The sequence below is a fragment of the Opisthorchis viverrini genome, assembly GCF_000715545.1.
Source record: "Opisthorchis viverrini unplaced genomic scaffold opera_v5_174, whole genome shotgun sequence".
Lineage (NCBI taxonomy): Eukaryota > Metazoa > Platyhelminthes > Trematoda > Opisthorchiida > Opisthorchiidae > Opisthorchis > Opisthorchis viverrini.
Window position 1 is genome coordinate 261,448 of NW_008751832.1, and position 12,123 is coordinate 273,570.

Below are 12,123 nucleotides of genomic sequence, written 5' to 3' on the forward strand. Positions count from 1 at the left end.
TTACACTGCTACCATCTGTATCAAGTGCCATGCTTACGACCTTGACCCACATCAGGTCAAGTAATTTTTGTTTGTCAAGCTGGAATGGCCGTACATGGTTTCAGACCAGCGTTTTCACACTGCGCAAAATGAACACACGTGCTACACGTGTTCACATCACTCTTGTTGGAACAGCCTTACCAACATTTCTTTATCCAGTCAATTAGCAACACAATTTTGTACCCCAGCCGTCTGGATTACGGCCATCTTTTAACGCTCTTTCATCAGAAGGCGCAAACTGATTTTGGGTATCGATATACCAAAAACTTTAGAGTGAATTAAGATCATCCTTACCTCGACTTATTAATCACGCAGTACGACCCTATGCAGCCTATCAATGTTGTCAATGATTCCAATGGAATCGTTTCAATGATGGTAGGCAAAAAGCTATGACACGTTTCACCTAAATTCAAAGCATCAGTTAGATCGAAAAAGAAGGACTAGCTCTTGTGTTTGCTGTCATAAACTTTCAGAAGACTATTCACTGTCGATATTTTGAGTTGCATACTGACCTCAAGCCTCCGTTATCCATCTACCGCAGCAAAACAGCTAATAGACTCCAAAGATGGACAACAACACTACTGGCATGCAGTTTTGAACCAAGTTGCGGAAGAACGCTCAGACTGTTCGTCAGGATTGATCACCGATTTCACAGCTAGGAAGTCAGATGAGGATTTTGTTTTTAGCTTCCATCATCAGAGGCTAGGGCGTTTCACGTGCAATTCACGCGTCTGACCCCATCTTTCGGCTACGGCTGAAATATTTAAAGATCCGGGAATACAACAAATTACGAGGTATCTTCAGGACAGGTGACCTGCGGTCAGAAGGCAAAGTTTTGCATTCATGGCCATTGACGGGTGTGTGGTGTTAATAATCGGGGGATTTTACCTAAAAAAACTGCAAGACAAAGCACTAGAACAAACCCATGGTAAACACACAGGAACTGGCCGAACAAAATCGATTTCTATAGGTTGCACCTACTGGCTGTTGAACCTAACTTGACCTTATGATAATTCCCCATTCATTTGCTTACCCTGTCCACGTATTTTTGATCTTCAGTTGTTTTGCCTACCCATACTCGCCACTCACCTTGCCGCAGAGGCCGTCCTTTCCAAACCTTGTCTGTGTGTGAATGTGCACTCCTGACCTACTTACCCATGCGCGTTCATGTCCCGTTTGCTGAGCCTACCTTAACTTGTTTTCTCATTGGTTCCGTGTGATCGCACGTCCATTGAGAATCACGAGACCGTCGTCGGAAGGGACGACCACAATCCACACTACTGAGCCAACATTCAGTTTGGTGTGCTCACGTTGACACTACACTGTGTCGGTCAGTGAGTGACAGACTTGTGAACTTGTTGACGCTATGAACATGATCAGGTTTGTTGTACACATTGACTTACCGTAGAATTACGAACCCAATTTTTCCTTCTGATATTCGGGATTGTCGAACCTACGCTTCACTGTAAGTTCTGTATGAGCCATTCACGGACCAGGATGTACAATAGTCGGTTCGCACACGCCCCCAATGTGCCATAGCTTCAAAGTTGCCTAGTAAATGTGATTGGTAGTCATGGCCAGCCTCACAAAGTCCGCGTTCTCATTGACGGAATCAGCTATCTTGTGTCTATCGAGGCTTATTCATAACGGCCATAAATACTAACCTCGGACGCAATTTCAACTACGATGATCACTTCGTACCTAAATCGATTGTTATCGCAATTCGGCCTGCCAGATTCAGTAGTCAGTTACAATGACCCGCGGTTCACCTTGTCACAATTCGCTGATTTTTATAGATAGTTTGTTACCAAGCCTGTGCGGAATCCATCATGCCATTCCCAGTCCTAACAGACAGCAGAAGGACTTGTCCATGTATTCAAGGTATAACCATAGAAACTTGTTGGAAAAAGGATTCCCAGTGGCATTCTCGATCTATTTCTGTGCACGCATTGCGAAAAATCAAGCATGATAGTTTCAAACCAGTGCTCACCACTGGAGGCGTTTCTTAGTTGCAGAGTTGGAACAACACAGACCACAACTAGTTCCACAAGAGTAAAATGCAACAAAAAAGCAGACTGTCAGTTCAAGCAACATCACGAAGCAAATCTGCGGGTGTTTCGCCGGGCTGCTCTGTAGATCTGCCTATCCTTCAAGGCCATAAACGAATAGTGGTTCCTGGTATTGTGAATTATCGCCTGGGAGATATAATTTATGAACCTGTAGTTGGAAACAATATGCAAACATGTATCATCAAGCGCATTTGACCATGCTACACAACTACATCTGTTAGTGTCACCGGATACAATAACCTTTCGCTTGATGTTCCTTCGGATGCATTCGAAGCACTCAGGGGGACTATCCAAAATACAGAAGAGGACTGTGAAGCCAAGCACACCGTGGCTTCTGAAGCCAGACATTCTTGACGGACTCGTGCCAGTGCTTTTGTATGAACCCCACAAAGAAAAAAAGATCCTCCAGCTGTAGCACCATTTCTGTGCCTAGCTCTCGTGACAGCGGAAGTAGGGGCGGGGGCTGGGATACCACTAGGTTGCCAAAGCCCAAAAAGAAGGTTGGGTTTGAACTGCAAGGAAGCAACGCTACTAATGAGTATCTTCCCACGGTGGGAGATGCATCAAGTCATGCGCTATCACGTGCGCCCACCTTGGTGGGTCTGTATTTCTCCGTGTGTCTATTCGCTGCGACACCCGACCTCGTGTTCAAACAAAACATGTCCGTGCTTGATTTCACCTATTATAGTTGTTTTGTGTCATGCTCGTTAACTGGTCACGAATGCGCACACCAGTCTTCCAGTCGGGTGGCAATCCGGAGCAGTCATAGCTCGGCCGATTTATGGTTCGTGAGAAATGTGTTCTATTGAGACTGATTTTGGATGTGTAATTCCCCATATCACGCAACTGCCCAATGGTTGGTCCAGACTGTAGAACCCTTACGCCGACATTTGTGCCAGTATCCATGACACTGAGTTTCTGGAGCTGATAAAAGATGTTGATATTGGTTCCAAATTTGTGTTTTTTAACGTAAGTTTTTTTTTACCAAGTCCCACTCTTGGAGACTACAAACTTTGTGTTTATACCGACTCATTGGATTTCACAATCCAACTGCTCATCTCCTTAAAGGGACTACTTCTTCACTATGGTTTCAACGTACACTTACAATTTAATTTCAATTTAATTCCACATTTTACTGACAAATCGATGAAGTCGCCATGGGTTGTCGTCTTGGTCCATTGTTGAGTGACATTCCTATCGTTTTACTGGAGATGAATGGGAGATTGAATGGGAAGATTAGGCCTGCTCCAGATGTAGTTCCCAATTTATAACATCATCAGACAACATTCTATGTATTTGACAACGCACCAATGGAATTTCGGAACAGAACGCTTTGACTTTGCATGCCTGGGTGACATAGTTTGGTGATATTTCGGTCATAGTTGGCCTGTTGCGTTGCTTTGTGTTCATCCGTCCAGGGTTATCACAACAGTATGTCTTAGTATTGTGGATGCACATGGTATGACTTGTAGCAATTGGGCAAGAATCCGAAGTTAGACGGCTTCAGTATAGTCTTATCAGTGGACATCAAACCCTGCTCCGCTGTGAATCGGTTCCAATACAGTTGTTTTATGAGAGGAAGAATATGCTGAAGTTCGGTCAGCTTTTAATCCGTACCAGATTGACGGCCAAACATCGATTCATTGCGGAGGGTCCGCAGGCACGCAATATTTTCTTTACCGAGGATGACTACATCCCCTCTGGATTCGGATCAGCAACGAACAGACACGAAACTGTTTTTAGGCGTCTCTTGTTTGTATGCCCCCTCGATCACTTTGATAGTGCCAATCCGAGTTCCAAGTCATCAACCTGACTGAACAGCAACCGACGCCTCCGACTGATCAGCCAACACCAACAGACCGATATCTCCATCAGCACCAATACCGTCAGGCCAATGGCCAAGCACGGAGTAAGAATGGACAACGAACCACTCCAAAATTTGTCCTGTGTTGCCTGTATTTCAATGATAAAGTCCTGCGTGTATGTCGGAGGAAAAAGGGAACAAACAGAGAGAAAAAATGATAAAACCAGAGACCACCTGGGAATGTAATTCCTTTTCTCACACCACAAGATTTCATTCCCAAATTTTGAGCAAGTTCTCTCAGTTCGTTTTATACCAAAAGATCAGAGTGGTAATTTAACTTAGCTAAGTTGAAGACCCATTTTTTGTATGCCAAAAAAGGATCTTTCGAAGCTCTTGAAATGCGTAGGTCCAAGTTCGGTTTTGTCTATTTTATAAGCCATTTTTTTCTACTGCTGGGATGATTTTAAAGTTAACTCATTACACCGCAACACTCTTACACCAATGGATTTCTGGGTTCTACATCCAAGTGTCCATGAGGCTTCTCAACGCAGACTAATTTGTTTTGGCAGGAAGGTATTCAAAACTGACACTTTCGTGCTATGGTTCCCGAAATAGACAGCTGAAAAAAGCAGCAGTTAGACTGGTCTCCTCTGATATGGGAAATGTGGTCAATCGCTGTCGCTTCGGGTACTCATGGGACTTGCCCAAAACAGGCTGAAAACGGTAGACGGGCTTGTACAACAAACCCAGTGATCAGTACATTTGCACCCTTGCTACACTTTGGGCCCATTTTTCAATCTGGCGTTGACATGAATAGTCAAGCAACATTGTGTCACATGCGGAACGACTTATTTTCCTGATGAGGAAAGAGACTGTCCCCATGAGGAGAACCTGATACAAGCTAACTGTAATGCCTTTACATTTACAACCTCCAATTCAGAGGGCGTAATAGAGGGCCAGAGGGTTTCCAGCTATTGCTATGGCCTGTATCAATTTGAAAAAAGGTTATTTATATATGATCTTCAATAAGAGGTTATGGAGTTAGAATGAATTTGGGGGTTACTGTTGAAAGATACATCTACGCTTGTTTTTTTTTGTGCGGTATCAGCCCAGTTTATTGGTGTGACTGATAGGTCGCCTGAAAATAATTGGAAGGAAAATGGAAAAAAATCAGAAAAGTGACGAAACTCACTGTTTCCATGTTTTCTCGCTCAATGGAACAGCGAACGTAATAGGTCTCCTCGGCTTGTGCTTCTTCTGCAATTAGAAGGCGTGCGAAATAGGGCGTCTCCTGCTTCGGCCAGTTTAAGGGCCTAGCTAAGCTTTGCAGAAATTCATGTCTCGAGTGGGTGAACATTCGCCTCAGTTGTGACCGTTGTATCCGGTACACTTGGATAACTGGGTGGGTGATGCCGGCGTACCCAACGCTGCATTGTATAGTGTGTCCAACCTCAGCGACTGCGACTCCTATAGGATGCACTTCTGAAATGACCAATTTCGGTTGAATTACTAGTTGGCCTCTTTTCGGAACCACACACAGTGAACTACTGAATAAAGACTGACGGGCTGATTTTAAACCAATCTCGCGTTTCACAAACTGCTTTACTAGCCATAACCAATAGGTTGAAACAGGTAGCGTGTGTTCGTTCGTTAACTGTGGTCTAGCTGTACAACTCAGCTGAGCGCCTCCAAATTCTGGAGTCAATCTTACGAACCATTCCCGGATTACCTTGGGAAGAGCCATGATTTCATGAGCATCAACTGACTCGTCCTCTGAATCTGCAATCTTTGACTCCGATACCTCATGCCCCTCACTGAGTGTTATCGTACGCGACGGCTGACCTTCTGCAGTGAACCGAATGCTTGCAGTCAACTCAGTACGAATCAAACGCTGTCCAAAGTTCAGCATATCCTTCCTCTCACAAAACATCTGCATTGGAACCGATTCACAGCGGACCAGGATAAGAGTTCCAGCAGCAAGACAGCTACCGGCGTCGACAGACTTCATTCCCCGTGAAGATTCTTGGAGTACACCAACATACTCATCGGCCAAGTAGAGCGAGGGTGGGTTGACGTCTTTGGTCTCGGGGACAACACACAGTGGAACAGGAGAGACCCTCGTGAAATTTAAGTAGCCTGAATTTGAGCGACTACTCATCACTGTGGTTGTGCATCCATAAAAACCGTAGTCTCCTATGTGCAGTGGTTTAATATCGAGTGTGTACGCATTAGACCAGCGATGCGGTGGATAGGCGAAGACACGGTCCGGATTATTGTATCTTGGAGAACCACTCCTAGTGTCTCGCACCAAAAGGGACGTCTCGTATACTATTTCTTGGTTATACAGGTCATTCAAAGAATGCGCGTGTCTCCAGTACACTCTAACTGGTCTGAAATTGGGCGATGTCTTCCTGTACGGAAACTCTGGGCATAACACCGTTGCGGTTCCGGGTAGGACGACAATTGGTGGAACGATGTGGACTTCTGTAAAGTCCACTTTACCAGATAGTTCAAACTTATTTGTTGCACTGGACATGGCTTTTCTTGATGACCTGCCATGCGTTTGGTAGTGATTTCCTGGTCTTCCAGTAGCACCCAAGACTTCAGTTTCTCGTTCACTTTTTTCCATTGGCCAACTCAAACCCATCGCCCCGATGCGTTGACTTAGGTTTTGTTTCTCCTTCAGCGATCTCAAATTATCAGTCCTAGCTTGGAATTCCGCAAACGCACTCAGTGAATCATTCATTGAGTTCTGAAGTCTAAGCCTACGGCAGTGTGCATCACAAAAAGGATACTCAACTATTTCTCTTTCTTCCAGCAGTTTTCCTGTTTCGGAGACTAGCCTAGCTGTACACACTATTCTCTTTCCTTCAAAGTCCAAACATATGGTTTTGTTCGTTTTTTCTAACTTTGTCAGACGTTCACTCTTTTCAGTCCATTTGCCTCCCCATTCCACTTGAACATCATCCAATAAACGAAAGTTTTCTTGGTAAGCCGGTAGATAAATATCAGGCCTTAGGGCGATCGACTGATCTAGCAACCAGTGTTTCCGGTGCTCAAGAACCAGTCTGTAGTCATCACGTCGATTTAAGGTATATTGTTCATACATCTGGCGCAACAGTGTTTCATCCGTTATGTGTTTCGATTTTTGGACGCGGTCAACAGGGTATTCCGGCTTCCTTTCCAATTTATGAGAATCAGCTTCTGTTGGTAAAGGAAAAGCCCAGCCATCCAGTGAATCTGGCTGACGGCTTTCAAGCCGATCTAGTTCGTGGGCTACACATAAATAATCTCCTTCAGCTGTTTGGCGGCAGTAGTGTGGCCACTCCGGTCCTATCATGGCAGCCTTTGTTTCTTTTCCTTCGAAGTCCTCGCGTATATCAGTCTTGCGTTCCTCCAAGTCTTCTGTGAGCGGGTCCAATGGCCGCTTTATTTCAGTTTCGGATGCATCAGGGTCCACAGGGATTCCAACTCGTGTCCTATTTGCTAAACCTTCAAGAATATCATCAGCTTGATCGTCCTCTACCAAGAAGAAGGTGACAGTTACTTTGCTGGTCAAATGAGTTTCACCACACCAGCAAGATGCCATACATCGGAATACATACGGCCCTGCTCTGGGTAGGCGGTCCAAGAGGAGATATTCATTGTGACAGGCATGTGTCACGTTTGACATTTCCGCTGCATCCAAAGTGGCTTGTGGCAGAGGTCCTGCAGTCCATTCCCACCAATATCGGAGATTTGCACATCCTCCTGTTGATCGACATTGCAATCGAACAGAACGTGTGTAACTTGTATGGCTCTGTGGTTCCCAGTACAATTCTTTGGGTGATTCGCAAGTAACGTGTGGGTGAGCTATCCACTTTTCTTTCACTGGACCACCAGACTGTTGAACTCTGCAGCCAACCCATTTTCGTGTTTGATTTGGAGTTAGACCTGAGATTGCCATATGGTACTGGTCTGCTGTGCGAACGATCAGAGAATTTCGTTGGGCTTCTGTATACATGGTACGGTTGTAGTGCACCGGCAGATCGAATGGAATCAGTTGGAATGTGGAAGGGAAACGGTACCCTGGATTTGTGGTCCAAACGGTACACCTGGTCTGGATGACATCTTCAACGAGCACGACCGGCAGAGAGGTGGACCACAGATTTTCTCTCTGTACCAGTCGCTGTGCTATGACGAAATCGTTTTGATTCCCGAGCAAAGTGATTGCAGTTGGATCTTGGTGGACATAAACTCCACGAATAGTTGATCCTGTGCAGTAGAACTCGCCGCTATCAAATTCCTACAAAACAAAAAGACCAGGTGCCTGTTTGGAGAGGAAGACAAATGTGCTTCAGGGGTGCGTAGAATGGAAAAGTTTAATGTTGTCAGTATTCACCGTAATGGACATCGCCGGACAACAATCAATTCGCAGCAGCACGAACGCACATCTTTTCTATTCCTAGCTGTTTACTCCGGCAGAGACCATCCTCGGAAAAGGTTTCCTAAATTTGACAAGAAATTATCTCACCGAAAGGATTACCTCAACCAAACTCCAGTCATGAGTTGATCGGTTCAAACAGTCTCACCAGAGAACAGTGGTGCTTTTTCCACCAAAATACATCGCACAAGAATAGGGCAGTTTTCGATTTCAGAGGTGAAATGAAACTTCAGTAGAAGACCCGGTATTTGAGACACCGAAGTGCTTACCCCGTTCACTTGCTCATTCTGGATTCTCTAAGAGTTTTGCACACTGGAAAGCTGAACAAATGATAAAAATCAGACCCAGACATTCTTGACAGCGGATATTCCCCCTTGTTGGTTTTCTTCGTACATGACCGAGTCCAGGTTGCCAGATCGCAATTTGATGATTTAAGATTCTACTATAAAGATAGAATATCGAGTGAGCACTATTGTGTCCGAAATTGTTCGCTGAACGGATCAACAGCCACCTTAGCAAGCACCAGTAAACACACCAGAGCTACCAATATTTCGACCCATTGACAAACGGGTTGGTGATTTTTCAACAGCCCCTTAGCAAACCCCAATAAAAACACCAGAGCTACCAATATTTCGACCCATTGACAAACGGGTTGGTGATTTTTTTTTCACAGAGCTTGGAAATTAATTCGTAAATGTCTAGTCATCAAACGAGGGGAAATCATCAGTGCGCGGTCGGGTGAGCTTGTAAATCATTAGGGCAAAAGAAAAACAGAAGAACACTCAAGAGCTGAAAGAATTGAACTATTAGTGAATTATCAGTGAACTACCAGTGGACTGACCAAGCAGTCGATAAATTTTAGTCATCCCGTGGTCCTTCATGTTCGATGACAAGAAACATAAGACTGAAAAATAAAAACAGAGACTTAGCGGGCTAATGAGTCATCCATTTTTACTGGATGCTGGAATGTTCGTAGGCGATTTTAGTCTATGTAATGCTTCTGCAAATTTGAGCACTTTAACGCTACTGGCATTCAGGTTCAAGGTAACCATAAGGGTTTCTCTCACATGAACTTACTGGCTATCGTTCGCGAAAATAGTGAATACATCACCGTATTGTGCGTCTTTACTGAATTTTAGGCAAGCAAAATCCAACCAGATTTCAGAAGCATATTCGATACAAGTGCATTTTGCCGGATAGTCAAGCAAATGCCAAAAACTGAGATAAACTTGAGGTACTAGGTGTAGCCAAGGTGCCTCAAGATGGATGAAGCTTGCTCTGGGTTTTCTTCCACGCCATAGTGTTCTTATGGAGTTGCCAAACGACCGAATTCTACCGAGTAAAAAATTATGCTAAAACATGCAACAGCAAAAACCATAAATGCAACCATACGGTCCAGCTAATTAGCCTCAAACTCCTCATTGATGAGGTGCCATTTGTGAGCTGAAATCGATTCCGATCAAGAAACATGGTACAGGCAACCGAGGAAGTTTCTCACCAAACCTGATGCTAACGAATTTAGACAGACGCCGTCGGCGATCAAGTACAAAAGGGAGGTCACAAGTTCGTAATAGTCTATTGCATGGAAACTCCTGGGATAGTAAAAAGGACTCGAAACTGAGTGGTCTAATTGTGATATTTCGTCCAATTTCGGAAGAGTTGTGAGTGCAAATATGTCGGCGATACATACACAGATGGCTAGATAGATAGATAGATAGATAGATAGATAAACAGGTAGTAGGTAGATAGATAGATGCATCTCCTAATCCCATATGAGCCACTCAGCGTGCCGTGACATCCTCTGTATGGCAGGTTTGAGAGCGTCTGTGTTATGCACCCACTTTTTCAGGCGACGGTTGGAGTCCTCTAGACAGTTATTGGTCAGATTGCCAAAGTGGACCATCCTGGACTGTGGGTGCACCACCCACTTTCGGGTGATATACAACCAGTGGGATGTGAGGTATGGGACGAATCTAGCCTCCACGCGACGCAGCAATTGCAGGTCTTGCCGGAATCTTTGTGCTATTATGATAGACAAAAAAGCCACCTACGGCATTGTCTAGTAGAGCCATACGGCGGAATACGTCAGCTGTTCGCAGAGTGCCTGTGGCCAAAATACACGGATGCTATATGATACGTACATGCCTCCTGACTGCTATGCGAATATAACATGGCAGCCGAACATAAATCTCGCCGTTCGCATTTCTGCCGCTATTACGTCCACTACAAACTTATTCATTTGATACTGTTTGCCCATCATGTCTCTAAACAAGCCGAACAGTTTACGCATAGGAGCGAACTGTTCGCTTTCCACAAAGGCATACATAACTGGAGGCACGCTACCCGTGCTACCTGTGGTCAGGAACGTGTACGGCTTGTGTATACAGGCCATATATTAGCTGCTTGAAAAAAAACCCAAATCGGTTGGTAGTTTATATAACATTGATATTTAGTACATCTGGGAAACGTTGGAACACTGCTATCTATGGCCATCAGGTGGAACATATGTGACTGTAGTGACCTTCCCCAGACTGCAATACCAGCATCCGACGAAATCGCAAAGCCTAACCATGACGGAAGACATACCATCTGCCACCATAAAGCCCAAATGTCCGTCACTTACTCAACTCGACATCACCGGCGGTAAATGTATACGTCCTGGGTGGTAAGAACCCTGTAGAATCATCGGCTACAAAATGCCGCACTTCATACGATGAAGTTCTATACTTCAGCAAGGCTCCGCAGGCGCTAGGCTCCTCGGTTAGCCGTCAATTCACATGGCGTCGGTCGCTAAAAAATCGTTCTCAACTTATGGTTGTATTCAAGGTAATAAGAGGTGGCCGAGAGACAGTTCCCCTGTCCCCTCGGACAAAACCATACTGATGGAGTGCACGTTATTAACAAATGCGCCCAACCTACAAGCTTCTTCGGATTTCCCGAATTCGCTATGGCTCCGCTGGCTGCCTGCTGCATTTGTAGTACACCCATTCATAACGTGAAGCAGAGCTGGTACTTCTTTTTCCCGCAGCACGCACAAATATCACATTCTCTTCTCCCGTTTATTCATTTAACGCCTTTTAAAATGCGGTAAAGGATGAAAACCGTACAGTCGCCAATTTCTCAACAAATACATCTGAAGTCGAACCCCCAGCTTGTTGAGCCATAGCAGTGCAACTGTGAAACTGAATGCGCACCAAAAATTACGAGAGGAGACTGGTCTTTCCAACGAAAGCAAGGCCGATTATGGTGGTTGTTGGTTTAGTCATACATACCGTAAAATGCAACATTTTTATGCAAAAATTTTTTATTCCACATATAACGGTTTTCGAGAAAACCTGCATATGCCGGATAAGAATCAGATACAGAATTCATTTACTTTAATGAGTGGAAGTTGAATGTTGATGTCAATTCAGAGGGCGCGTTGTTGTCCTGGTGAACTCAAATCACAACGTTCCAAACGGTTGTCGTGCACATGTAGACGAAGAACTTCCTGTCTAGTATCCTTTTTATACAGTCTAGGGTTCACCTATCATCATATTCATAGGCTAACTTTTCTACTCGCATGTATGGTCTAAACATTGAGCCGGAAAACGTTTGGCTAGAGGTTGGAAACACTTCTTGCTGGCACTGATTCGGCTTGTTCTGTTGCTCCACCTTGAAGTCCACTGTGATCATTTTTGGTGATGTTACATGTTGGAAATCGGTAAAGCTTTGTTGATTGGGATACATTAACCAGTTGTGCGCAGAGAAAGTCTCCACTAAGCATCTGCCGAAACTAACGCTAACGT

The 12,123-nt window shown here is 44.6% G+C and overlaps 1 protein-coding gene across 1 annotated transcript in view; it reads right to left on the minus strand.

Moving 5' to 3' along the window:
* Positions 1-2,026: 2,026 nt before the first annotated feature.
* Positions 2,027-12,123, minus strand: part of T265_07548 (hypothetical protein) — a gene marked incomplete at both ends in the record, with an annotated part of 29,007 nt that continues 18,910 nt past the window's right edge. The window contains 2 exons of the mRNA XM_009173098.1: positions 2,027-4,082; positions 5,105-8,197. Coding sequence (XP_009171362.1) covers positions 3,879-4,082; positions 5,105-8,197 — 3,297 coding nt within the window. The remainder of the gene's footprint in view (positions 4,083-5,104; positions 8,198-12,123) is intronic.